Source organism: Carlito syrichta, unplaced genomic scaffold (genome assembly GCF_000164805.1).
Source record: "Carlito syrichta isolate Samal-C Ts95f unplaced genomic scaffold, Tarsius_syrichta-2.0.1 Scaffold309115, whole genome shotgun sequence".
In the NCBI taxonomy this organism is placed as follows: domain Eukaryota; kingdom Metazoa; phylum Chordata; class Mammalia; order Primates; family Tarsiidae; genus Carlito; species Carlito syrichta.
In genome coordinates this window covers 1,063,460-1,090,469 of record NW_007253211.1, presented here as the reverse complement: position 1 = coordinate 1,090,469, position 27,010 = coordinate 1,063,460, and the positions used below count along the sequence as shown (strand labels likewise).

Below are 27,010 nucleotides of genomic sequence, written 5' to 3'. Positions count from 1 at the left end.
AGGCAGACCCGCAGGCTCAGGCAATCCACTCACCTCAGCCTCCCAAGGCATGGGATTACAGGCTGAGCCACTGAGCCCGGCTGGTCCCAAGTTTTCAAACAAGCTTTGGTTTTGGAAGTATAGACGAGGCCGGCTCCTGTAGGGCAAAGGTTAGAACAGAACCAGATACAGGACTCACTCTGGCCTCAGGCTCCTCTCCTGGAAGGACACCAGTGACCGGTCCCTCAGCTGCTGAGGGTGTGGAGTACGGTGGAAGGTGTGATGGGACTGGGGAGGTAGACGGGTAGTGGTGGCTATGCCCCGTAGCACCCTCGCGGTGTCCCTGACCACCCTACAGGAACTCGTATGTCCGGCTGCGGCACCTCTGCACCAACACGTGGATTCAGAGCACCAACGTACCCATCGATGTTGAGGAAGAACGGCCCATCCGGCTCATGGTGCGAGCCGCCCTGGGTGGGGTGGAGCAGGGTGGGACCGGAGCTTGTCCTGTGTGCCCTGCTGACCCCTGTCTCTGTAGCTGGGCACCTGCCCTACCAAGGAGGACAAGGAGGCCTTTGCCATCGTGTCAGTGCCTGTGTCTGAGATCCGAGACCTGGACTTTGCCAACGACGCCAGCTCCATGCTGGCCAGTGCCGTGGAGAAACTCAACGAGGGCTTCATCAGCCAGAATGACCGCAGGTGGGCCGTGGGGTGGGGTTGCCAAGGTCCCGGGTGATTTTGCCCTTTCGGGGCTCGCACTTCATGAAAAGAAGTCACAAAGCAAAAGCCAGGTGAATTGGGCTAGGGCAGGGGACACAGAGGTGGGGCTGGTCCCTCCTGCACTGACCCTGGGCGCCCGAAATCGGGTGCCTGCCTCACTACTCAAAATGAACCCTATGATGGAGGGAGGCATTGTTACTCCTGCTTTACTGATGATGGGACTGAGGTTTAGAGAGGTTGAGAGTCTTGGCTAGGGTCAGACGGTAATAAATGACAGAGTCAGGATGTAAATGCAGACCCTGCCACACCAAACACCTGTACCCTGCAGTTTATTTCCATATTGGAGTATTCTGAGATTCTGTGTCTTGGAGGCACTTGGGAATCAAGGATGGGTGGGACTGGGGTGTATTTTGAGAGTAATTCAAGGTAAAGCTGGGGAGAGGAACTACAGACCAACAATGGGCTTTGTGCGTGCCTTGGGGACTTGTGGGTGACCGCAGGATCCATGCTTTGGGAAGGGCTGGTTACTCGTGGGGGTACATGCTGGGAGGGCTCCTCACATCTCCGGTGTCCCCTCACCCAGATTTGTCATCCAGCTGCTGGAGGACCTGGTGTTCTTCGTCAGCGACGTCCCCAACAATGGGCAGAACGTCCTGGACATCATGGTCGCCAAACCCAACCGGGAACGGCAGAAGCTGATGAGGGAGCAGAACATCCTCAAACAGGTGCTTGTGTGCGTGCTCGTGGGGTTGGGGCAGGGGTGGGGTGGGACTGGAGCTGGGCCTGGGGCTGGGGCTGGGGCCGGGCCGGGGCAGGGGGTGGCAGAACAGCATGCCATGAGCTGCGGGTCTTACCCCACTTTGGTTTCTCACACCTCATTGTAAACAAATGAATATTTATGGATATGACCATGTGCCAGGGACTTCCCCAGGTGGCCTACGTGTGTGGACTCATTGTCTCCTCCCTAACTGGAGGAGGTACTCTGCTTATCACCCAGTTTTACTGATAGGAAACAGAAGCACACAGAGACTTGAGCAACTTGGCCTGGAGCCCACAGTGAGGAAGTGGCGGGCAGGATCTGAACTCACGATGTCTGGTCCAGAATTTTGCTTTTAAAATAATTTTTTTTCTAAATGTTCAAATATTGAGAAAGTACTGAGGGAATAGTACAATGATCACGGTGCCCTCCCCACCTGAAGTCATCTGTTACCACTGGCCTGTTTGGCTTCTGTAACTGCTTTTGTCCTTCCACACCTACTTTTTTAAATAAGTTGCACTTCACCCCCAAATTTTTCAGCATGTGTCTCTTAACAATGGGAATGTTGTCTTATATGACCACAGTAGCATGATCACACCTAAGAAAATTAGTAGTAATACCCACTCCATATCAGATTCTCTAACTTTCCCCAAAATTTTTTAAAAACTTGTTTAAAAATAAAAAAAGCTGCCGGGCTCGGTGGCTCAGCCTGTAATCCCGCGCCTTTGGGAGGCTGAGGTGAGTGGATTGCCTGAGCCCGTGGGTTTGAGACCCGCCTGGGCAGCGAGACCTTATCTCTACAATAAATGAAAAAAAAAAAAAATCAGCCGGGCATGGTAGTGCATGCCTGTAATTCCGGCTACTTGGAAGGCTGAGGTGGAAGGATCACCGGAGCCCAGCAGGTCGAGGCTGTGGTGGCCGGAAGCAGCCACTGCACTCCGGTCTGGGTGACACAGTGAGACTCCAACTCACAAACAAACAAACAAAAATAAAAAAAGCTGGGCGAGGTGGCTCACGCCTGTAATCCCAGCACTTTGGGAAGCAGAGGCGAGAGAATTGCCTGAGCCCAGGGCTTCCAGACCAGTTTCAGTAACTTGGTGAGACCTTGTCTCTACAATAAATAAAAAATAGCCAGGTGTGGTGGTGCACGCCTGTAGTTCCAACTACTTGGAAGGCTGAGGTGGAAGGATCACTTGAGCCCAGCAGGTCGAGGCTGCGGTAGCTGTGAATGTGCCACTGCACTCCAGCTTGGGCAACAGAGTGAGACTCTGGCTCAAAACAAATAAACACATCCCCCTCAAGTGTTTTCATTCCATTCAGTTGCTCTGTCTCTTTGGTCTTCATTCCAGAGCAGTTTTTCATCCCGCCCAACCCCTGCCTTTTAAAATGTTTGTAATTACATTACTTTTTTTTTTGACGAGGCAGGCCTGTCTCATCTCTTAAGCTCTGGGCACAGTGGCCTGGCCTGCCTTTTCTCTTAGCCTCAATCCCCTGAACTGCAGCAACCTCCTACTCTTCCCCCAGATGCTGAGCCAGACCCTAGGTCTGAGCTGGGATTAGAATCCACGGCAGGGAGGGACAGGTTGAGGTCAGCGATGGGATTCCAGCTGCTGGGGAGAGTCAGGGCTGGAAATGGGGCTATTGGCAGCTGGGCTGGAGTCATGGTCTGCTTAGAATCAGCTCAGGGTTGATGTCAAGGGTGGATTAGGAGCAGGGGCGGTTGGTTGGGGCTCAGGGTTCCTGGAATAACTAGGGGAGCAGGCAGGTGTTGGGAATTCCTCCTTGCCCTCTTTGTTCCCCCAGATCTTTGGCATTCTGAAGGCCCCGTTCCGCGACAAGGGTGGGGAGGGGCCCCTGGTGCGACTGGAGGAGCTGTCCGACCAGAAGAACGCCCCCTACCAGCACATGTTCCGCCTGTGTTACCGCGTGCTGCGGCACTCCCAGGAGGACTACCGCAAGAACCAGGTGGGCCCACCCCACTCGTGCTGGCTCACGCATTCACATTCATCAGCAGGTATTTCCTCAGGAACACACTGTGCTAGGCACTGTTCTTGGCCCTGGGGTCCTGTAGGCACCAGGCAGCATGGCTGGCTTCAGGGGTGTGGACCTGGCCCTGCACTCACAAGGGCCTCACGCTGGGTTCCTGGTTCTGTTAGTGAACAAAGTTTCCTGCTATTTATTTACATCTTTCTTACTTTCTTTTCTTTCTTCCCTCCCTCCCTTCCTCCCTCCCTCTCTCCCTCCTTGCTTCCTTCCTTTCTTCTTTCCTTCCTTTTTTGAGGCAGAGTCTCTCTCTATCAACCAGGCTGGAATGCAGTCGAGTCATCACAGCTCACAACTTCGAACTCCTGGGCTCAAGTGTCACACTATCACGAATAACTGGGACCACAGGCATGCACCATCAACACTGGCTAATCTTTAAATTTTTGTAGATAGGGTCTCACTGTGTTGCCCAGGCTGGCCTCAGACTTCTGGCTTCAAGAGATACTCTTGGCTTGGCCTCTCAAAGTGTTGGGATTATAGGTGTGAACTACCAAGCCCAACTGGAGTCTCACATTGGGCCCTACAAATTATGTAGCTGGTCCTGCCAGATAGACAAGGTGGTTTCTCCTTGTCTCTCCCACATAGAGGTTTCTCTCTGATAAGGGAGACAGACCACAAACTAAATAATTGTCTTCTTTTAATGAGTCAGGGTTTCACTCTGTTGCCCAGGTTGCTCCTTGACCTCCTGGTCTCAGGCAACCCTTCCGCCTCAGCTAATAGTAGCTGGGACTACAGGCCCATGCCACTATGCTTGGCTAACTTTTAAAAAGTTTTTTGTAGAAATGAGGTCTCGCTATGTTGTCTAGGCTAAGTCTCAAATTCCTGGACTCAGGCAGCTCTGTCTCGGCCTCCCAAAGTGCTGGGATAATAGGAGTGAGCCAGCCACTGTACCTGGCCATTAAATAACTGTATACCAAAATGCCTCTCTTGTGCCCAGCGCTGGCTTCTTCCCCTGGACCTCCACCTTTCTGGGGTGGGGTCCCCTGCCCGCATCGGGTTCTTGCCTCTGGCCTGGGGGCAGTGCTCTGGAGCAGAGCTGGGCCCCACTGTCCCACCTGTGGCTCTCTATGACCCCCCACCCCTCTGCCCCCAGGAGCACATTGCCAAGCAGTTTGGGATGATGCAGTCCCAGATTGGCTACGACATCCTGGCTGAGGACACCATCACTGCCCTGCTGCACAACAACCGCAAGCTCCTGGAGAAGCACATCACCAAGACCGAGGTGGAGACCTTTGTCAGCCTTGTGCGAAAGAACCGGGAGCCCAGGTGGGCCTGCCCCTGCAGCTCACTCCCCTCCTCCCTGCCAGGGTAGAAAGTCTGCTGGTTGCTTTTTTTTGTTGTTTTTTGGGGGGTTTTTTTGAGTCAGGATCTCACTCTGTCACCCAGGCTGGAGTGCAGTGGCACGACCTCAGTCCACTGAAGCCTCCTACTCCTGGGCTCGGGTAATCTTCTTGCATCAGCCCCCTGAGTAGCTGGGACTACAGGCATGTGCCACTACACCTGGCTAATTTTTTAATTTTTTGTGGAGTTGAGGTCTTGCTATGTTGCCCAGGCTGATCTTGAACTCCTGGACTCAAGCAATCCTCCCACCTCAGCCTCCCAAAGTGCTGAGATTACAGGTATGAGTGCTGGTTATTAAAATATTGAAATACTTCTGCACTTGTTGGTAAAGTGCTACCTCCCTGAGGTCCTGACTTCCCAGCCCCTCTGAGACCCTCAAATTTTGCCCACTCTAGCAGTAAGAGAAGTGACTCTTGGTACAGCAAGAGGCCAAGACCCTTCAGTGGCAAAGTCAGTGCCGATACTGAGCCAGTTGTTAAATATTGTGACTATCACCCCTGCTCTTGTGCCTCTTCACCCTGACCTCCTAGATCCCCAACTAGCCTCTCTGCCTCAGGGTGATTCCGCTGGGTCCCTCTCTGGGCAGCTGGGAGCCTACCCCACCCATCTCCAAACCCCTGGAGGGAACAGAAGGAGTGAGGCTGTTCCAGGGCACCGGTACTGCCAGCTGGGGAAGTGGCAGGGTGGGCTTTGTCCCTACAGGGCCAGCCTCTGAGCCCCTCCCCTCCCACTGTCACTCCCAGGTTCCTGGACTACCTCTCTGACCTGTGTGTGTCCAACCACATTGCCATCCCCGTCACCCAGGAACTCATCTGCAAGTGTGTGCTGGACCCCAAGAACAGCGACATTCTCATCCAGACTGAGTGAGCGCTGCGCCCCCACCCACAGCCTGCGGCCCGCACCAGGCTCCATGCTGCCTGCCCCTCAGCTGCCGTAGTGCCTGGCCTCATCTGAGTTCAGGCTGGACCTGGCACCCTTGCTCTCTGCAGCTGTGAACCCAGTGCCTGCTGGGTGCCCGGCACTGTGGGCGAGAGGGAAGGAGGCACAGGGGAGGCAGCATGGGGGCCTGAGCTGGGGAGAGGGCCCTGTGTGTGTTCAGGGGGGCTGTGGCCATGAAGCCCAGACTGGCTCCCTGTGATGGGGCTGCTGGTCTGCAGGCTTCGACCCGTGAAGGAGATGGCCCAGTCCCACGAGTACCTGAGCATCGAGTACTCAGAGGAGGAAGTGTGGCTCACATGGACCGACAGGAACAACGAGCACCACGAGAAGAGCGTGAGGCAGCTGGCCCAGGAGGCGCGGGCTGGCAATGCCCACGACGAGAATGTGCTCAGCTACTACAGGTGCTGGCCTCCTGCCCCCTTCCTGCAGGCCCTCGGCCAGTCCCTGCTGAGGGGAGCTCTGCTGGCTTCACAGGCTCCTGCCTTCCTGCCTCTGCCGTGTGGCCTCATTCTGGGGAGGCTGAGTGAAGATGTCTGTGTGTGGCCTTGAGGCAGGCTCAAAATAATGACACCAGATACCTGCCTTTCTTTCTTTCCCTCCCTCCCTCCCTCCCTCCCTCCCTCCCTTCCTTCCTTCCTTCTTGAGTAGGGGAGTCTCACTCTGATATGCAGGCTGGAATGCAGTGGTAAAATCATGGCTCACCACAGCCTTGACCTCCTGGACTCAGGTGATCCTTCTGTCTCAGCCTCCTGAGTAGCTGGGACTACTGGTGTGCACCACCACACCCAGCTTATTTTTAAATTTTTTTCTAGAGAAGAGGTCTCTGTTATGTTGCCCAGGCTTGTCTTGAACTCCTGGGCTCCAGCAATCCTCCTACCTTGGCCTCCCAAAGTGCTGGGATTACAGGTGTAAACCACGACACCCACCCTTATGCCCTTCTTAAGTGTTTGCCTTCTACCAGGCGCTGGTCCAAGCTCTTCACTTGATCACTCATTTGAGCCTCACAACAAGCATTAGGTAGTTAGTAGGTACTGTCATGTCCCTTGCCTGTAAAGGTGGGGAAATGAAGGCACAGAGAGGTAAAGGCAGCCATAAGAGGTGAGAAGCGGTTCACACCCAGACCGTTCAGCTCCAGGGCCCCTGGGAGGTGATGTGCTCTCTGAGGAGGAGACACAGGTCATGACATTGCCTAGAGCAGAGCTATCTCCATTCCTCATTGTGTCTCTGCTGTCAAGGCCGCACACCCTTCACCAGCCGCCCCTGTTCCCCTCCTCTCACCCTGTCTGTCCTCTCCCTCCCTGCCCGAGACTGGCCCTTCTCACCTCACTCCCCTCCCTGTCTCCCTTCCCTTACCTCTCAGACCATAAACACCTGTCCGGGCTGAGCCAGAGAGTGTTGTTCTTTCTTACAAGGAGGGGAGGATGATGGAGTACTCATCATTACAGAGGTTCTCATCACCTTTCTCACTCGGCTGGTGCCTGCTTTAACCGAATCCCTTGGTCACTTTGCAAAGTCCCCACCAAGCCTGGCCCCCAGCCCCAGCTGCCCCCGCCCCCATCTGCCGTGTCCTCATCGTCCTCCCTGCCCTGCAGGTACCAGCTCAAGCTCTTTGCCCGCATGTGCCTGGACCGGCAGTACCTGGCCATCGACGAGATCTCCCAGCAGCTGGGCGTGGACCTGATCTTCCTGTGCATGGCGGACGAGATGCTGCCCTTTGACCTGCGTGCCTCCTTCTGCCACCTGATGCTGCACGTGCACGTGGACCGCGACCCCCAGGAGCTGGTCACACCCGTCAAGTTCGCCCGCCTCTGGACTGAGATCCCCACAGCCATCACCATCAAGGAGTGAGAAGGGTGGAGGCAGGGCTGGGGCAGAGGCTGGGGTAGGTGGACGGCGGGGACCCTCATACCTCATGGCCTCCACCCCAGCTACGATTCCAACCTCAACGCGTCCCGAGATGACAAGAAGAACAAGTTTGCCAGCACCATGGAGTTCGTGGAGGACTACCTCAACAATGTGGTCAGCGAGGCTGTGCCCTTCGCCAACGAGGAGAAGAACAAGCTCACCTTCGAGGTGGCTGGGGAGTGCCCAGGGGCTGGGGGTCTGTGAGGCTCGGTTTGGCCTCACGGGCCTTACTCACCCAGTGGTGGGTTGAGGGATCCACCTCCCTACTTCCTCAGTGCCCCCAGCCTGTGCAAGGGGACTGCATATATGCCTGGGATTCTCTCAGTGGTAGGCTTCTGTTCTGATGGGAGTGGTCTGTCTCTCCCTGCTCCAGTCACCTGTCAGTCTAGGGCACCGCCCTCCCGGGAACCCTGCCCTCATGTACCCCCATGAGACCCTGCCTCTCACTAAACTCCTCCCCACTTGCTTTAGCCCCACCCACGCTCACCTGGCCCCACCCATCCACAGGTGGTCAGCCTGGCGCACAATCTCATCTACTTCGGCTTCTACAGCTTCAGCGAGTTGCTGCGGCTCACACGCACGCTGCTGGGCATCATTGACTGTGTGCAGGGGCCCCCCGCCATGCTACAGGCCTACGAGGACTCAAGCGGTGAGGCCTTTGCCCAGCCCAGGCCACCCACCGCCCTGTGGTCCGCAGCCTCCTCTTAGTGCCAGGAGGCCTCTCTGATTAATTTCACTGTGTGACCTGCCTTCTGGCTCTACTGCAAGGGGGCATCTTTGGCCCTGAGCTCCTCCAACCTCTGCTGGACCAGAGGGGTCCCTGTCCAGGCACTGTGGAGACCCCAGTGTCTGGGATAGTTGCTTTCCATCACTGCTTGATCTTGAGGAGAGACAATGAGAGATGAGGGGAGACTGTGCCCTGTCATCTGGATGGAAGGAGGGAGGGAGGCACAGCCCTGCCCTTACGGACATCTCCAGGCCACATAAGTATTTAAACAAGTATCTAGAGACTGGCACCTGGTTTTCAGGGCTCCCCCACAGTGTCCCCTCAGCCCCCCATGCTCTGTCGTGGCTCTCAGGTTTCCCACAGAGGCTTCTCACTCATCTCCCCACACAGCTCATCTTTGCCCTGGCTCACCCTTCTTCCCCCAGATTTGGCTTAAAGCTTACCTCCTCCAGGAAGCCTTCCTGGGTTAGCCCTGTCCCTTCCTTAGCAAGACCCTGCAGCTGATGTAGATAGTGTGCACCCTGCCTTCCTCATCCGACCAGGGACCCCGCCCGTGCACCTTCTGTAACCCCTTCCGCTCCCTGCTCCACAGGTAAGAACGTGCGGCGGTCCATCCAGGGCGTGGGACACATGATGTCCACCATGGTGCTGAGCCGCAAACAGTCTGTCTTCGGGGCCCCTAGCCTGCCTGCTGGGCCTGGAGCTGCGGAGCCGCTGGACAGAAGCAAGTTTGAGGAGAATGAAGACATTGTGGTGATGGAGACCAAGCTGAAGATCCTGGAGATCCTGCAGGTGGCTGGGCGGGCCATGGGGAGGCTGGGGGTGGGCCAGGTGGGCGGTTGGGCAAGGAGCGCCCCTGAGGTCTCCATGTTTGCTACTGGAAGTCCCTACAATGGTTGGTCATCAAACCTCGTTGTTCTGAGCGTGGACTGGCTGTGTCAGGGTCGCCTGGGAACTTGTTAGAAATGCACGTTCTTAGGCCTCACCACGGACTCCTGAGTCAGGAGCACCAGAGGCAGGGCCCACGGTCTGTGTGTGATAGGCCCTTCAGATGATGCTGAAGTCTAGCTTAGTTCTCCCGTCTTACAGATGAGGAAAGTGAAGGAGAGCCGGGGACTTCCCTGGGGTCATGGGGATTTTGCAGCAGAGCTAGAGAGTTGAGAGCCTGCTCCTCGCAAGTTGGATGCGGTTGTTCCCGCTCCAGGCCCATCTGAGACTCCCCAGCCACACCAAGGAAGGGGCTTGCAGGATCTTCTTGCTTTTGCCTTGCTGTCACCAGAGGACGGGGGGTGGGTATTGCAGTGACCTCCATGGGGAACCCAGTCAGAGGAGGAGCCCTCGCTCTCACTCTCGGAGCTAGAGGTCAGTCAAGGGTGTCTGCAAACCCTGTGTCCTCACCCTCAATGACCCCTTCTGCTTTCTCGCAGCCTCAGTTTCCTCCCCTGAGAGCCCCAGAGTCTGTTTGGCCGAGGACAAGAGTCAGTCTTTGGGCCTGGGAGCTTCATTCCCTTTCCTGCCTGCGTCCAGCCTGGGATACAGGATCTGATTGGGCTGTGAGGGTGTGGGGGGAGCCCACTGCCTCCTGCTGAGAGGAGGTGCCGTCAGGCAGGAGCTGGGAGAGGGTGCCCTGGACCTCCCTGGGGAGAAAGGTCTTGTTTAGTGGTGACATCCCAGAGAATTCCAGAATGTCTGTGCTAAGGACACCCCCCAGGTGCTAGAGCCCATTTAGGGTCCTCCTCACCCTCCTGGCCTCAGACCAGTCCTCACCCACACCTCTCCCCCTTCAGTTCATCCTCAACGTCCGCCTGGATTACCGCATCTCCTACCTGCTGTCTGTCTTCAAGAAGGAATTTGTGGAGGTGTTTCCCATGCAGGACAGTGGGGCTGACGGCACAGCTCCCGCCTTTGACTCTACCAGTGAGCCCCCTGCCCCTCCCGCCATCGCCCCCCTACCCCAGGCCTAGGCTGCACCGTCTCCCAGGGACACAGTCCTGCCCCTCTTTCCAAGCTCAAAGGCCTTTTCTCTCCATTGTGGCATTAATTGCCACAGTGAGGGAGAAAGGCAGGGATCCTTCTCTTCTTTTCCTATATGGGGAAACTGAGGCCTATAGTGGAGCAGGAACTTGGTCAGGGTTACAGCCAGTCAGAGGCTGAGCCAGACCAGGTTCTCCCGGCTCCCATCTTGGATCTCGCCATCCCCCTTTCACCCCCGTGCTGCCCTGCAGGACAGTGGGGGTGCTGTGGTTCCTGGCCCACTTGGTTCTATCCCAGGAAGGGGCAGGCAGAGGGGCTTGCCTCCCAGCCAGGGCAGGGAAGGGGGTGGTGTAGCACCCCTCTGCGCTCCCCATCTTTCCTGGGCTGCACCTACCCCTGCCCTCATCTACTCTTCTTGCCTCTCACAGCTGCCAACATGAACTTGGACCGCATCGGGGAGCAGGCGGAGGCCATGTTTGGAGTGGGGTGAGGCCAGGGTTAAGGTGTGGGTGTGTGGGGTCAGGAACCCTTTTGGACTGGTCTGGGTTTCCTGGGCCGAAGGGCAGCCACTCCCTCCTGTCCCTGTCCCTGCAGACCCTCAACAGGCTTTGGGCTCTACCCTTCCCGGCCTGCCCAGTCCCGGTGATGACTTGGGTCCCAGCCATCCTGGTCATTCTCTTGTCTCCACTCAGGGCAGGAGTGCCTGTTTGTGCAGCAGGACTTGAGTGGGGTGGCTGGACGAGTGTCCCCATCCCACAGCAGGGAGGAGGCGTGGGGGACATGCAGCCTGATCCGCCCTCACTCCTGAGACTGCAGTGGGGAGGGACATGGGAGCTCTTGTCATTCGGTGCTGTGCTCTTCCTTAGCGGCTGGCAGAGCCCATGGGCCCCTTCTCTGAAAGACGGTGTTAAATGTATAAAATAAAGCACATGACATTACAAAGGGAACCAGTGGCTTTGAGGTGCACTTATCAAAATATTGAAGAAAATGTGAAGTGGCAGTTATACATGTGCCTCTTTATTACCACGTTAAATAACAAGCTGTGCCGGTGGGTGCAATTAGGACCGTGACTTCAAGTAGTGATAAAAGTAGATGATATTCTGAGATTTCTGTTAACGTCTCTGAGGTGATGTGAAAACCTCTGATATTTATTGGTGACAGACTCACAGATGTCACTAATATTTCCTCATTGAAGGCAGTGCTATACTTTGGTTAGAGTTTGGTAAAAGACATAGCCTCTTCTTACCTCTGGTCGTGGACCCAGTTCCTATCTAGGAATCCCCTCGGTAGTGGCAGTGGGGGCTGCAGGTCCAATGCTAAGAGTCCTGCCACAGTTGCTCAATCAAGAGGAGTTGTGAGGGATCCCAGGAGACATGGAGGTCACTTGGGAGGCTCAGGGCAGTGACTTTTTTCAAACTTATGAGAGAGTGTCAATATTTTTTATTATTATTTTTTTAGTGATATAGGGTCTTGCTCTGTCAACCTGGCTGTAGTGCAGTGGCGTAATCACAGCTCACTGCAGCCTCCAACTCCTGGACTCAAGCAATCCTCCTGCCTCAGCCTCCTGAGTAGCTGGGAATGCAGGCGTGTGCCACCACATCTGGCTAATTTTTAAATTTTTTTAGAGATGGGAGCTCACTGTATTGCCCAGGCTGGTCTCAAACTCCTGGCCTCAAGCAGTCCTCCCATCTCGGCCTGCTAGAATGCTAGGATCACATGCATGAGCCACCATGCCTGGCCTATATACATATGATTTTTAAAATTTTTAATTTAAATTTTTTTTTTTTTGAGTTGGAGTCTCACTCTGTCGTCCAGACTGGAGTGCAGTGGCCGCTCCCGGCCACCGCAGCCTCGACCTGCTGGGCTCCGGTGATCCTTCCGCCTCAGTCTTCCATGTAGCTGGAACTACAGGCGTGTGCTGCCATGCCCGGCTAATTTTTTATTTATAGTAGAGATGAGGTCTCGCCAAGTTGCGTAGGCAGGTCTCGAACCCACGGGCTCAGGCAATCCACTCACCTCAGCCTCCCAAAGTGCGGGATTATAGGCTGAGCCACCGAGCCCGACTCATATGTTTATTTTTTATTTATTTATTTATTTATTTATTTTTGAGTTGGAGTCTCACTCAGTCGCCCAGACTGGAGTGCAGTGGTCGCTCCCGGCCACTGCAGCCTCGACCTGCTGGGCTCTGGCGATCCTTCCAACTCAGCCTTCCAAGTAGCTGAACTACAGGCGCGCACTACCACACCTGGCTAATTTTTTGATTTATTGTAGAGATGAGGTCTTGCCAAGTTGCCCAGGTGGGTCTCGAACCCGCGGGCTCAGTCAATCCACTCACCTCGGCCTCCCAAAGTGCTGGGATTACAGGTTGAGCCACCGAGCCCGGCCTTATTTTTATTTTTACCTTTATTTTATTTTTACCTTTATTTTTACCTTTTGTGTTTTACCTTTAGCCAGGGTCTCATTCTGTTGCCCAGGCTGGAGTGCAGTGGCATGATCATGGCTCACCTTAGCCTTGACCTCCTGGGCTCAGGTGACCCTTTTGCCTCAGCTTCCCGACTGACTGGGACTACAGGTACATGCCACCATGCCCGGCTAATTGTTTGATTTTTTTTTTGTGTAGAGATGAGGTCTTACTGTGTTGCCTAGGCTAGTCTTGAACGCCTAACCTCAAGCAATCCTCCCACCTCAGCCTCCCAGAATGCTGGGGTCACAGGCATGGGCCACTGTGCCAAGCCAATATTTTTAACAAATATTGGCTTGCATCTGCTAAACAGGCAGTGGAGCATGTGCTGGTGCTAGGACTCCCCACCCCTTGGGATGGCAGAGAGTGTGCCACTCATACCCATGCCCTGACCCATGCCCACAGGAAGACCAGCAGTATGCTGGAGGTGGACGATGAGGGCGGCCGCATGTTCCTGCGTGTGCTCATCCACCTGACCATGCACGACTACCCACCACTGGTCTCAGGGGCCCTGCAACTCCTCTTCAAGCACTTCAGTCAGCGCCAGGAGGCCATGCACACCTTTAAGCAGGTGATGGAAGCTCCTTGACCTGGCACAGAACATCAGGCCAGCACTGGGCACGAGAGTGAATGGTGATGAGCTCACAGCTCAGGGGGAGCTTGGGATGCACGTTCAGGGTTTTCAGCTTTGCTGAGCTCCTTAAGGGCGAGGACTGAGTCTGGGCCACATTGTCCTCTCCTGGCCTGGCTCAGTGCCCGCCATTTCTTACTATGTGGACTGCACTTTACAGTTTGCAAACTCTGTTATGTGTACCTATCTTCGAATCACGCTGGCGTGCAGGCAGCCCTCACTGAGGGCTGGGGTTTGTGCTTGTGATGGCACATGGTCCCGACAGCTCTCTCTGAAATACCTAAACCAGTCAGTGCCGGCCTTTAAAACAAGCACTCACCATGTACCAGGAGCCAAGCACTGGACTTTCATCATCTCTTGGAGCTCTCACAGCAGCCCTGACAATGTGGTTACTACTCTCACTCCCATTTGAGGGGGAGCAATTGAGGCCCCTTTCCTCCCTTGCCCGCTGACCCAGAGGGAGGAAGGTGGCAGTCAGCCGCAGGCCCGGGTCTTCAGGGTTCAGGTTCCTCTCGCAGCCAGTGTTCATTGATGCCAGTATGCTCTGCCCTGCCCCTTTTTGGGGTCTGAGAGAACAAGTGATAGACCACAGCAGCATGTGATACTAGTCAGTGAGTAACTGAAGCCAGGTGATGTGGCAGCTCAGGGCAGGGAGTGCAGGGAGGCCTAGGGCCATCATGGAAAACTTCCTGGATGTGGCTGGGCTTAGGGCAGGCCCATAAATACTGCATGGGATTTGGCTCGGCGGAGAGGGACAGGTGGTGGTGGGTGATGCCGGGAGGGGAGTCCTGGACTAGGGAGGGTGCTGGAATTCTCCCGGTGGCTTGGGCCTGGGGTCTGTCCCATCAGTCGAACCCATCCTCCACCTCCAGGTGCAGCTGCTGATCTCAGCCCAGGACGTGGAGAACTACAAGGTGATCAAGTCAGAGCTGGACCGGCTGCGGACCATGGTGGAGAAGTCGGAGCTGTGGGTGGACAAGAAAGGCAGTGGCAAGGGCGAGGAGGTGGAGGCGGGTGCCGCCAAGGACAAGAAGGAGGTGAGTCCGCTGCCGGAGCCCGGCAAGCCCCCCTCGAAGCCTGGGCCTGGCTGACCCTACCCTCTCTGCTCCCAGAGGCCCGCAGACGAGGAGGGCTTTCTGCACCCGCCTGGGGAGAAGAGCAGCGAGAACTACCAGACTGTCAAAGGCGTGAGTGGCTGGGGTTCCCCGGGGAGGGTTCCGCACTTGCCCCGCCCTGGAGGCTATGGAGGGCCAGCCTCCTGCGCCCCTCACCCCCGCCAGACACTGGCCCTCCGCATAGACATCTTCCAGCCTTTGCTGCATGTTCACAACAGCCCTGCCAAGGTCCAGATGGAATTGTTTTAAAGCTGAAGGGATTTCCTGAAATTCCCTTTCACCGTCATGTTGTTCTACTTACTTTTATGGGTGGAATTGAGTTTTTTAGTGCTTCCCTGGCTTGTAGTGATGGTCTGATTCGGCGACCATGACTTTTGTCCTTCCTGTTCTGGGTGCAAGCTGGACCCGGCTGTGGTGGACCAGCAGGGAGGGATGGGGCTCACTGGTCTTCCCCTCAGATCCTGGAGCGGCTGAACAAGATGTGCGGGGTTGGGGAACAGATGAGGAAGAAGCAGCAGCGGCTACTCAAGAACATGGATGCCCACAAGGTCATGCTGGACCTGCTGCAGATCCCCTACGACAAGGTGGCCCTGACTTCTGATCTCTGACCCCCAGGGGAGCTTCACCCTTAACCCTGAGCTGACCTGTACACTAGTCCCCAATGCTGCCTCACCCCACTTCACACTGATCTTTTGCACTGACCTGTTCCGAGAGACACACTTTGACCCCCAAATCTAATCTTAGTATCATCTTAACCTTTGACCCTCTGCTCCTCATCCTAAATCCACTGCCCTTGATTTGACCTCAGCCTCATCCTGATTCTTGACCCTGACCCCAGCGTCTTTTCTTCTCTATCCGCCAACTCTGACAATCTAAATTTCATCTTTTTTTTTTTTTTTTTTTGAGTTCAAGTCTCACTGTCGCCCAGACTGGAGTGCAGTGGCCGCTCCCGGCCACTGCAGCCTCGACCTGCTGGGCTCTGGTGATCCTTCCGCCTCAGCCTTCCAAGTAGCTGGAACTACAGGCGCATGCTACCACGCCTAGCTCATTTTTTTTATTTATTGTAGAGATGAGGCCTCGCCTGCCCAGGTGGGTCTTGAACCCGCGGGCTCAGGCAATCCATTCACCTCAGCCTCCCAAAGGCACGGGATTACAGGCTGAGCCACCGAGCCCGGCCTAAATTTCATCTTAACCTTTGACCCTCAGTGTCCTTCTCTTGACCCATGTTGACCCCAATCTAACCCATGATTATCAACGCCGGCCCCATCCTGATGTCAGACTTCGATTCCTCCCCCTGACATCTCAACCTTGACTTTTCCCCAGGCCCGCCCTGGCTCCTGCCTCCAGTCTCATTTCAGCCTTTGATCCTCCGACCCTTACTGTGACTGATCTCAATCCCGATATGTCCCAAGGCTCAGCCTGACTCTTGACTTTGACCCCTTCACCCCACGTACCCCTACGAGCCTTGTCTCAGCCGCTGAACCTCAGTCACTCACATGTGTCTATCCTGGCCTGGAGGCCTGGGCTTCACTTTATCCTGGCTCCTCGTAGTCCCAGTCCCAAGCCTGTACCACCCCTACACGCATCTGAGCTTGGGCCTCAGCCCGGGTCTCCCTCCCTGGTGGGCCCAGCACCCTCTCCCACTTCTGTGCCCAGGGCGATGCCAAGATGATGGAGATCCTGCGCTACACACATCAGTTCCTGCAGAAGTTCTGCGCGGGGAACCCCGGCAACCAGGCCCTGCTGCACAAGAACCTGCACCTCTTCCTCACGCCGGGGGTGAGGGCGCAGGGCTGGGGTGCCTGGCGGTGGGGCGGGGTCTGAACACCCTTTCTGAGGGATGCTCCACTCGCCCGCAGCTCCTGGAGGCAGAGACCATGCAGCACATCTTCCTCAACAACTACCAGCTATGCTCTGAGATCAGCGAGCCGGTGCTGCAGCACTTTGTGCACCTGCTGGCCACACACGGGCGTCACGTGCAGTACCTGGACTTCCTGCACACCGTCATCAAGGCCGAGGGCAAGTACGTCAAGAAGTGCCAGGACATGATCATGACTGAGGTGAGGGTGGGGCGAGGGTGCTTGGGGGACCCGGGCGGTAGGCCACGGAGCTAGAGAAGCCAGACAGTGGTCACAAAGGAACACTCACCTGCGGGACCGTGGAGGGGATACAGGGGGAGAACTCAGGCTGCGGGCCTCACAGAACTCAGGCAGAGACCCTGTCGCATTAGGCACCCAGTAGAACCTGGATAACAGGCCTGAAAGAAACCAAGCCTCCATTCATTCATTCATCACTTGATATCATTTATTTAGAATCATGACGTTCCTAGCCGGGCTCGGTGGCTCAGCCTGTAATCCCGCGCATTTGGGAGGCTGAGGTGAGCGGACTGCCTGAGCCCGCGGGTTCGAGACCCGTCTGGGCAACTTGGCGAGACCTCATCTCTACAATAAATAAAAAATAAGCCGGGTGTGGTAGCACGCGCTTGTAGTTAGTTCCAGCTACTCAGGAGGCGGAAGGATCGCCGGAGCCCCCAGGTCGAGGCTGCGGTGGCCGGGAGCGGCCGCTGCACTCCAGTCTGGGCGACAGAGTGAGACTCCAACTCAAAAAAAAAAAACAAAAAGCAAATAAAATCATGATATTCCTGCTGCATGCCAGGGACCATGTCTGCCTGGGAAAGGTCAGTGGAGGTTCAGGTCCTGGCAGGGCCGAGGCAGGGTCTACATCCTTGGCGTGTGTTGTTCAGGTCCCAGTGTGTGGCACATAGCGGGGACTCAACAAACATCTGCTAACTGGAGCTGGAGCATAAAGGGCCGAGCCTGATTCTGAACAGACATGGTCTCTATTGTCAAGCATCTTACAGCATGGGCAAGAGGGGGAGAAAGGAGGAGACACTAACGTGGGACTATGGACATCACCAAGGAGGCACAGTGTGCAGAAGTGCTGTGCAGTGCTGTTAACTGCTGTCACTGTGTTACTGTGAATTATATATAGTATACGAGAGGGAAGCAGTGTGTGCTCTGTGAGGGGGACTTAAGTAACACACCATGGAAGTATGGGGGTGGGGATGAGAGGGCTTCTGGAAGAAGCTACCTCTGAGATGGCCCAAGTGGAACTTATTTCCAGCAGGGAGAACGGGGACTTTCTCGGTTGAGGGACCAGTGTCTCCTGTGGCTGGGGGACCCAGACATCAGCCGAGGAACTCCAAAGTCTCAGCAGGGGAGGGTTTTTCCACGTGTCGGGAAGGGCTGGGGTCAGAGCCTGTCTCATCCTAGTAAAACGCAGGAAAAGAGGGCCCGGGGCCTGCTGGACAGAGAGGTCTGACGCATGCCCTGTCCGCAGCTGACCAACGCGGGTGATGACGTGGTCGTGTTCTACAATGACAAGGCCTCTCTGGCCCACCTGCTAGACATGATGAAGGCCGCCCGAGATGGTGTGGAGGACCACAGTCCCCTCATGTACCACATCTCGCTGGTGGACCTGCTGGCCGCCTGTGCCGAGGGCAAGAACGTCTACACTGAAATCAAGTGCACCTCGCTGCTGCCACTGGAGGATGTGGTGTCTGTGGTGACACACGAAGACTGCATCACAGAGGCAGGAGTCCCCAGGGACTGGGGTAGCTGGCAGGAGTGGGGGGGATAGAGCCAGCCGAGGCCGCCATTCACCTGCTACGGTGGGATGAGAGTCGGAAGGGACAGGAAATGGGAGGGATGGGTGTGCACTGGGCGGGAGGGCCTGGCTGTGGGGCCCTGCTCATGCCCTGACCCTGCCTGCCTGCAGGTGAAGATGGCCTACGTGAACTTTGTGAACCACTGCTATGTGGACACGGAGGTGGAGATGAAGGAGATCTACACCAGCAACCATATTTGGACACTCTTCGAGAACTTCACCTTGGACATGGCTCGGGTCTGTCCCCGTGGGGGCCGTGTGGGCAGTCCCCCAGGAGGGGTGTGAGTGGAGTGCAGTGGTGAATCCCCTGTGTGAATGTCCAGGCCTCTCTCCCCTACCCCCCAGGTCTGCAGTAAGCGCGAGAAGCGCCTGGCAGACCCCACCTTGGAGAAGTATGTGCTGACTGTCGTGCTGGACACCATCAATGCCTTCTTCAGCTCCCCGTTCTCTGAGAATAGCACCTCCCTGCAGGTGAATATCTTGCTAGCTTCTGCATAGGGAACGGGGAAAGTAAGAGCATCTATTCTTATTTGCTTGTCCTGCATACAGAAATGGCACAGGGATATCCAAGGGTATTAATTATCTATGCAGCATGACAAACTACTTCCAAATCTAGCAGTTTAAACCAAGCATTTATTGTTTTGCTTTGTATGTTTTTTGTTGTTGTCAGAGTCACTCTGTTGCCCAGGCAGGAGTGTGGTGGCACAATCATGGCTTACTGCAGCCTCAACCTCCTAGGCTCAGGCGATCCTTCTGCTTCAGCCTCCTGAGTAGCTGGTATTATAGGAGTGCACCACCACACCTGGCTAATTTTTTTTTAATTTCTTATAGAGATAGGTCTTGTTATGTTGCCCAGACTGGTCTCAAACTCTTGGACTCAAGTGATTCTCCCACCTTGGCCCCCCAGAGTGATGGGATTACAGGTGTATACCACCACGCCCGGCCACAAGAAGTATTTATTATCTCATAGTTTCTGTGGGTCAGGAATGATAGTAGGGCAGGAACATGAAACAGGAATTCCTGAGTTCAGTGGCATGGGGGGTGGGCAGTGCTTATTCCCCAAAGACAAAGGTGGATGTAGTGATTGCATTAGGAGGCAGAGCCAAGGAAGTGATCACCATAGTTTCACTCTTGAGCTCTTCCACATTGGCTAGTTGATCATAGTGTCCCTAGAGCTGAAATAGGTACACAGCCTTCTGAAGTCTCACTCGGTCGGTTTAAGCAGAAGAGCTTTAGGCTGGTATGCAGAAGTCTGATTTGAATCACCAAAGTATGGCCCTTCAGCCAGTTCCCAAGGTTCAAAGACTTGAGTCTGTTCTAAGCCCCTTGAATGAAAGAGAGTCGGGTTCCCTCAAGGAACAATTCTGCTACGCTGCATCAAACACTGGAAGGATTCATGAGAAACTAAAGAAGGGGCTGCTAGAAGGGGCTGGAGGTGGATGAGGTAATACTTCTGAGAGTGGCGGAGAAAAAACGCTGGTGGTCAGGTACAGTGGCTCATGCCTATAATCCCAGCACTTTGGGAGGCTGAGGAGGGAAGATCACTTAAGCCCAGGAGTTCAAGACCAGCCTGGGCAACATAGTGAGACCTAGTTCCTACAAATAATAAAAAAAATTAGCCAGGAATAGTGGTGTGCACCTGTAGTCCCAGCTACTCAAGAGGCTGAGGCAGGAGGATTCCTCGAGCCTGGGAGTTTGATCACACCACTGTACTCCAGCCTGGGCAACAGAGTGAAACTCTCTCTTAAAAAACAAAAGCCGGTCTTGTCCTCCCAGCAAGGGCGGGTTTGTTTTGATACAAATTGTTTGGGGCCTGAGATCCTTCTTTCCCTACCTCTGACTAGCCCCAGAACAGGAGGTAGGGGGATGAGGGTGGTGGGAACATGGGTAGGGGAGAGAATCCTCAAAGTACAACTTTTTTTTGAGTCAGAGTCTCCCTCTGTTGCCCAGGATGGAGTGCAGTGGCATGCTCACAGCCTACTGGGCTCAGGCAATCCTTCCACCTAAGCCTTCCAAGTAACCGGAACTATAGGCATGTGCTACCACAACTGGCTAATTGTTTTTTTGAATATATTGTAGAGACAAGGTCTCACCAAGTTGCACAGGCTGGTCTCGAACCCATGGGCTCAGGCAATCCTCTCACCTCGGCCTCCAAAAATGCTGAGATTACAGCCTTGAGCCACTGTGCCCAGCCAAAGTATACCTTTTAACAACCTTTTAGCTTTGAAACCATGTAAATGCATTACCTTTTCACAACATTACTTAACAGATCTTTAAAATTTGGATTAGCAAATATGGCTATGAGCCCTATGCTTAGACCTAGGGGAGTTGGCTGCTGTGTACAGTTGGGCAGGCGGTGCACTGCTGAAGGGAAGGGAGTTGCCTTTGCCCAACTGACACGAAGGAGCTAGTGAAGATCCTATCCCTCCACCCATACCTATTCTCAGGGGGCTCTAGTCATTGGGCCTGGGGCTCCCCAGGGTGGGGGTGGGCAGAGCTGCAACAGCGGGTTGTGTGGCCTCTTGCAGACACACCAGACAATCGTGGTGCAGCTGCTGCAGTCCACCACACGGCTCCTTGAGTGTCCATGGCTGCAGCAGCAGCACAAGGGCTCCGTGGAGGCCTGCATTCGGACGCTCGCCATGGTGGGTGAGTGTGCCGGAGACTGGCCTGCTCCAAGCCACCCCTCTCCCCTTGCTACAGTGTGCCTGCCCTCATAAGCAACATGTATTCCTAAGCTTGCCCATCTCCTGCTCCCAGGTGGTTCTCAGTAAGTCCTTCCTGATATCTACCTGGCATCTTGGCAGTTGAGAGAAGCTGTTTTCTTTGGAGTCAGTTCCCCAGAGGAGGATGCTGGGTGACATTCCCCAGCTGGAGTGTGTGTGTGTGTGTGTGTGTGTGTGTGTGTGTGTGTGTGTGTGTATGTGCATGTGCGTGCATACAAATGGCCTCAGGCAGTAGGGAGGCCTGTAGATTGTTAGGGGCAGTTGGGGAAGAAGAGAGGGAAAGTGGGAGGGAGGAGGGAAAGCCAGGGCAGAATGAGAGGCAGAAAACCCTTTCACCCAACAAGGGGAAGATAGCACCTCCATCCCTCAAGTGGGGCCTGGGGGGACGTCCCTGTCCCCAGACCCTCGGTCTAGTTCACCCTGTCCCCCAGCATGGCCGCCCTGACCCTGGCCTCTGGCCGATCGACCTCCAGCCCTCCGGCACCCCTCCCTTCCCCCAGCCAAAGGCCGGGCCATCTCGCTGCCCATGGACCTGGATGCCCACATCAGCGTGCTGCTCAGCAGCGGGGCCAGCAGCGCTGCCGCTGCCCAGCGGAATGCCTGCAGCTACAAGGCAGCCACACGGACCTTCCCCCGAGTCACGCCCGCCGCCAACCAGTGGGACTACAAGAACATCATCGAGAAGCTGCAGGTGGGTGTGGGCGCCGCTCGGTGACTCAGCCGCTCCTGCCTCAGAAGGGCAGGTTCTTGAGAACATCTTCCCATGCTGCCCACACTTCCAGGAGGGGCCGGTTAGTCTGTCCCCTCCCCAGGGGAGGCCCTGCTGCAGGGACTGAGGGGCATCACTCCAGAGGGAGCCAGGAGAATCCAGGGGTCCGCCAGTGGGATTGGAGGTCGTAGGGAGTTGGAGCCATCCCTCATTCCTGCAGTGCCTCCCTGTCTGTGCTGCACATTTCTGTCTGCTGTCTCGTTGGCCTGCCAAGGGGCCCCTCGTGACAGGAGACCGAGGCTCAGAGAGGGCGAAGGCTCTGTCTAAGGTCACACAGAAGGAGAAGGGGCTTAGAGAAAAGCGTTCAGGGTGTCTCTGTGGGTCCGGGTCCTCTCAGATGAGCCAGGGCCATCTGTGGGGCTGTTTGGTGTTTGGGTGGCAGAGTGGTGGTCGAGTCCTGGTCACCTCTTGGGCCTGGTGGTGACCCTGCCCCACCACCCCAGGACATCATCACGGCCCTAGAGGAGCGGCTGAAGCCCCTGGTGCAGGCCGAGTTGTCCGTGCTGGTGGACGTCCTGCACTGGCCCGAGCTGCTCTTCCTGGAAGGAAGTGAGGCCTACCAGCGCTGCGAGAGTGGGGGCTTCCTGTCCAAGTGAGCGGGGTCCGGGTCAGGGCAGGGGGCAGCAGGGGTGCAGCGGCCTGGGGCGGGGAAGGGCCTGGTGGGGACTAGACAGGCCTTCAGGGTCAGAGGGCCCAGGGGGTCGTTCCTCCTAGGACAGGGTGGGAAGCAGCCGGGGGAGGCAGCATGGGGCTTCCCCGAGCCACCTCTTCACTGGGCCCAGGCTGATCCAGCACACCAAGGACCTCATGGAGCCTGAGGAGAAGCTCTGCATCAAGGTGCTGCGGACCCTGCAGCAGATGCTGCGCAAGAAGACCAAGTATGGGGACCGGGTGAGTGTGGGGGGGCAGGCACCAGGCAGCCTGGACACGAGGTAGGTGGAACAGAGGGCCCAGGGACTCAGGGCTGCAACTGTCAGGCCAGTCACCATAAGGTGCAATGGAGGACTGGACACGGCTCAAGCCTGTAATTCCAGCACTTTGGGAGGCCGAGCTTGGAGGATCACTTAGGCCAGACGCTTGAGACTAACCTGGGCAGCATAGAGATCCCCGTCTCTACAAAAAATTTTTAAAAACTAGCCCAGTGTGGTGGTGCACCCCTGCTGGCTATTCCCAGCTATTCAAGTGGCTGAGGTGGGAGGATTGCTCGAGCCCAGGAGTTTGAAGCTGTGATGAGCTATGATTGTGTCACTGTATTCCAGTCTGGGTGACAGAGTGAGACCCTGTCTCAAAAAATGAAAAAAAAAAAAAAAAACCGCCTGTGCCCACTATGGGGCTCACTCCCATCCTTCCCCAGGGTAACCAGCTGCGTAAGATGCTGCTGCAAAACTACCTCCAGAATCGGAAGTCCAGCTCGCGAGGGGACCTCCCTGACCCCATGGGCACCGGTCAGTACTGCCTCCCCCTGCCCCGCCTCTGGGTGGCTCACTCACCCTGGCCTCAGGGCCCCTGCCTCCTTCCCTGCCCCACCAGCTTTCCCTCAAGCGAGTGCCCCCCTCCAGGCCTGGACCAAGACTGGTCAGCCATTGCGGCCACCCAGTGTCGGCTGGACAAGGAGGGGGCCACCAAGCTGGTATGTGACCTCATCACAAGCACCAAGAACGAGAAGATCTTCCAGGAGAGCATCGGCCTGGCCATCCGCCTGCTGGACGGCGGCAACACCGAGATCCAGGTGTGGAGTGGGCCTGAGCAGGACGCTTGCCACCTTTGGGTGGGAGCTTCCTACTCAGGGCTGGGGTGGATGTGCCAAGTTGCCAAGGCTCAGAGGTCTGGCTGCAGGCCTGGGTGCTGGTGGCCAGTGCAAGTCTTGGCCACCCAAGAGCGGATCCATGCCCACGTCTGCTCCTGCATCATGTGGCCGCTTCACATGCTCCTCTGTCCCAGCCGGCCCAGGCCTGTCTTCTCATTGTCCTGCCCTATCATGTCCACCCATTTTTGCCTCTCAGCCTCTGCTCAGACCTCCTTCCCTCAGCTTTTGGTGCCTAAGTCAAGGCCTGCCTTTTCCAAGAAGCCCTCTCAGATTGCTTTATCCTCATTCCTTCCTTCATCCATTCATGTGATATCAGCACTGAGCACCTTCTACGTGCCTGGAAGTGTTCTAGGCCCTGAGGGTTCAGCAGTGAGCAAGAGACGAAATCCCTGCTCTCTTAGTACCTGCGTCCTGATGGGGACAACAGGGTCATCAGTGTGGTACATGGAGAGCGTGTTGGGATGGCCGAGGCAAGGGGCTGGGGTATTTTAAATGGGGTGATGGGAAAGGCTCGGAGAGACTGAGACAGGGAGGTGAGCATGTGGACAGTGGGGAAACCCACACCAGCCTGGCAGGCAGCCAGCGCCAAGGCTGGGAAAGGGAAGTGGCTGGCGCCTGGCAGAGGAGGGCAGGAGGACCCAGGGTCAGAGGCCATCAGGTGGCCTCGTGGGCACTGGGAGGTCATGGCTCTTCCTATGGAGGAAATGGGGTCACCGAGGTTTTTTTGTTTTTTTTTTTTTTGAGTTGGAGTCTCACTTGGTCGCCCAGACTGGAGTGCAGTGGCCGCTCCCGGCCACCACAGCCTCGACCTGCTGGGCTCCGGCGGTCCTTCCGCCTCAGCCTTCCGAGTAGCCGGAATTATAGGCGCGCGCTACCACGCCCGGCTGATTTTTTGATTTATTGTCGAGATGAGGTCTCGCTGCCCAGGCGGGTCTCGAACCTGCAGGCTCAGGCAGTCCACTCACCTCAGCCTCCCAAAGGCACTGAGGGTTTTGAGCAGAAGAAGGATGTGAGTCATATTTCAAGAGATCGCTCTGGCTGCCATCTGGAAACGAACATAGGAGCCATGGGCAGGGGCTGTGGAGGAGGCGGTGACAGCCCCTCAGGCTCTTCCCCCTCTGCCTCTGGTGGCCCTGATCTTGCCCCGGCCTCTGTCACAGGGTACACAGTTGTCTCTGTCTTCTCTCGCCGCAGTCAGCCTGGGGCATGTTTAGGGGCCTCTCTGTGCCCATCCCTGTCCCTGCAACACAGGATGGAGCCCTTGAGGCCTCACCAAGCGCGCTCAGAGCCAGGTCCAGTGCTGAGGCTGTCCCTGTCCCGCTGTCCCCCTCTAGAAATCCTTCTACAACCTGATGACAAGTGACAAGAAGTCGGAGCGCTTCTTCAAGGTGCTGCACGACCGCATGAAGCGGGCCCAACAGGAGACCAAGTCCACAGTGGCGGTCAACATGAACAACCTGGGCGGCCAGCCACGTGAGGACCGCGAACCAGCAGACCCCACTGCCAAAGGTCAGGGAGTAGGGTGGGACAGGGGGTCAGGGGGGCAGACTCAAGGAACAGACGCAGGGGAAGGGGCGGGCTGGCGGTCCCAGCAGCCCCAGCCTCACCAGGTCTCCCTGCAGGCCGTGTGGCCTCCTTCTCCTTGCCCAGCTCCTCCTCCCGCTACTCGCTGGGCCCCAGCCTGCGGCGGGGGCACGAGGTGGGCGAGCGTGTGCAGAGCAATGAGATGGGCATCTCCGTGCTCATCATGCAGCCCATCCTGCGCTTTCTGCAGCTGCTGTGCGAGAACCACAACCGTGACCTGCAGGTGGGCACCCCCCCACGCCTACCCCTCCCTCCTGCCCCCCCACGTCCTGCGTGGCCCCTCACGGACCCGCCCTCCCACCTTGCGCCTGCCCCCCCATCCTTGGGCCGTGCAACCCGCATGTGGCCCCCGCCTTCCATCTGGCTGCGCACCGTGGCTGGTGTTCCTCTGTGGTATGAGTGCCCTGGTATCATCTGGCCTGGGCACTACTGCTCTGTGGCTGGTGGTGCCCCTTCCCCTGAAGCACACGGGGAGGCTCCCCAGGCTGGCCTCCCCTCCCTGCTGCAGCCGTGCCCACCCCTTTTGTGCTCTGCAGAACTTCCTGCGCTGCCAGAACAACAAGACCAACTACAACCTGGTGTGCGAGACGCTGCAGTTCCTGGACATCATGTGCGGCAGCACGACGGGGGGTCTGGGGCTGCTGGGGCTCTACATCAATGAGGACAACGTGGGCCTCGTCATCCAGACCTTGGAGACCCTCACTGAGTACTGCCAGGGCCCCTGTCACGAGAACCAGGTGAGCTGCCACAGCAGTGCGAGTGGCAGCTGGGTGGTGGTGTGGACGTGCCAGTGGGTGGAGCTGGTAGGCGGAGAGGCTGAGGCCTCTGGAACCACCACAGTTCTGAGGGCACCTGGGCCTTGTTTCCCCCCCACCTCCCCCAGACCTGCATCGTGACACATGAGTCCAATGGCATCGACATCATCACGGCACTGGTCCTCAATGACATCAGTCCCCTGTGCAAGTACCGCATGGATCTGGTGCTGCAGCTCAAGGTGGGTCTGGGGCAGACCCACAGGAGTGTGCGTGTGATGTGCATACGTGTGTGTGTGTGTGTGTGTGTGTGTGTGTGTGGAGGGTGCATAGTGGGCTGTGTCATGTGGTGTTAGCATTTCATGTGGGGTGTGGGTCTCATCTGGATGCACAAGTGTGAGGGTGCCTGTGTGTAGTATATGCATGTTGATATGTACGATATGTGTGAGCAGACATGCTGGGTGTACAGTTACGCTAGAAGCAAAGTGTTCTGGTTCATCTGAGGACTTCTGCGCGTGTGCCTGCTGTTGGGGTGGTGGAGTGTGTGCCACAGGGTGGGGGGGAGGCAGGCCTGTGGGTTGGCCAGATACACAGGACACATCTGGCAAGGCTGTGGATGGAGGAGGGGAAGTTCGTGGCACCTTTATGGGTGGGAGGGCTGTCATAGGGCCACCTGAGGTGGTGGTCGTGGGGACACAGTGGGGGCCCTCACTGTGGTCCCTGTCCCGGCGGCTCCCCGCCCAGGACAATGCCTCCAAGCTGCTCCTGGCCCTGATGGAGAGCCGGCATGACAGCGAAAATGCAGAGCGCATCCTCATCAGTCTGAGGCCCCAGGAGCTGGTGAGGCCAGGCTGGTGGGCTGGTGGGCAGGTGGGAAGGCGGGGCAAGGCCCGGTGTTGGGATGGGGAACAGGGCCCAGCTGGCCCTAGCATCCCAGGAAGTGGGCATTCAAGCCGGCGCTGCCCACCAGGTGGACGTCATCAAGAAGGCCTACCTGCAGGAGGAAGAGCGTGAGAACTCGGAGGTGAGCCCACGAGAAGTGGGCCACAACATCTACATCCTGGCGCTGCAGGTACCAGGACCACCCGCGGCCCGTGGCCCCGCCCCCCGCCTC

General features: G+C 56.5%; 1 protein-coding gene across 1 annotated transcript in view; it reads left to right on the top strand.

Moving 5' to 3' along the window:
• The window catches only part of ITPR3 (inositol 1,4,5-trisphosphate receptor type 3), a 78,077-nt gene that overhangs the window by 41,868 nt on the left and 9,199 nt on the right, over positions 1–27,010 (top strand). The window contains exons 12-45 of the mRNA XM_008066829.1: positions 338–437; positions 518–678; positions 1,283–1,424; positions 3,260–3,421; positions 4,593–4,765; positions 5,584–5,703; positions 5,998–6,180; positions 7,372–7,623; positions 7,708–7,852; positions 8,192–8,333; positions 9,004–9,203; positions 10,199–10,328; positions 10,814–10,871; positions 13,252–13,417; positions 14,350–14,514; positions 14,590–14,664; positions 15,051–15,176; positions 16,249–16,371; positions 16,452–16,652; positions 17,932–18,183; positions 18,370–18,495; positions 18,604–18,729; positions 20,787–20,907; positions 21,485–21,675; positions 22,197–22,345; positions 22,536–22,644; positions 23,108–23,198; positions 23,313–23,482; positions 24,895–25,069; positions 25,183–25,367; positions 25,681–25,881; positions 26,028–26,138; positions 26,641–26,736; positions 26,867–26,968. Coding sequence (XP_008065020.1) covers positions 338–437; positions 518–678; positions 1,283–1,424; positions 3,260–3,421; positions 4,593–4,765; positions 5,584–5,703; positions 5,998–6,180; positions 7,372–7,623; positions 7,708–7,852; positions 8,192–8,333; positions 9,004–9,203; positions 10,199–10,328; positions 10,814–10,871; positions 13,252–13,417; positions 14,350–14,514; positions 14,590–14,664; positions 15,051–15,176; positions 16,249–16,371; positions 16,452–16,652; positions 17,932–18,183; positions 18,370–18,495; positions 18,604–18,729; positions 20,787–20,907; positions 21,485–21,675; positions 22,197–22,345; positions 22,536–22,644; positions 23,108–23,198; positions 23,313–23,482; positions 24,895–25,069; positions 25,183–25,367; positions 25,681–25,881; positions 26,028–26,138; positions 26,641–26,736; positions 26,867–26,968 — 5,029 coding nt within the window. The remainder of the gene's footprint in view (positions 1–337; positions 438–517; positions 679–1,282; positions 1,425–3,259; positions 3,422–4,592; positions 4,766–5,583; positions 5,704–5,997; positions 6,181–7,371; positions 7,624–7,707; positions 7,853–8,191; positions 8,334–9,003; positions 9,204–10,198; positions 10,329–10,813; positions 10,872–13,251; positions 13,418–14,349; positions 14,515–14,589; positions 14,665–15,050; positions 15,177–16,248; positions 16,372–16,451; positions 16,653–17,931; positions 18,184–18,369; positions 18,496–18,603; positions 18,730–20,786; positions 20,908–21,484; positions 21,676–22,196; positions 22,346–22,535; positions 22,645–23,107; positions 23,199–23,312; positions 23,483–24,894; positions 25,070–25,182; positions 25,368–25,680; positions 25,882–26,027; positions 26,139–26,640; positions 26,737–26,866; positions 26,969–27,010) is intronic.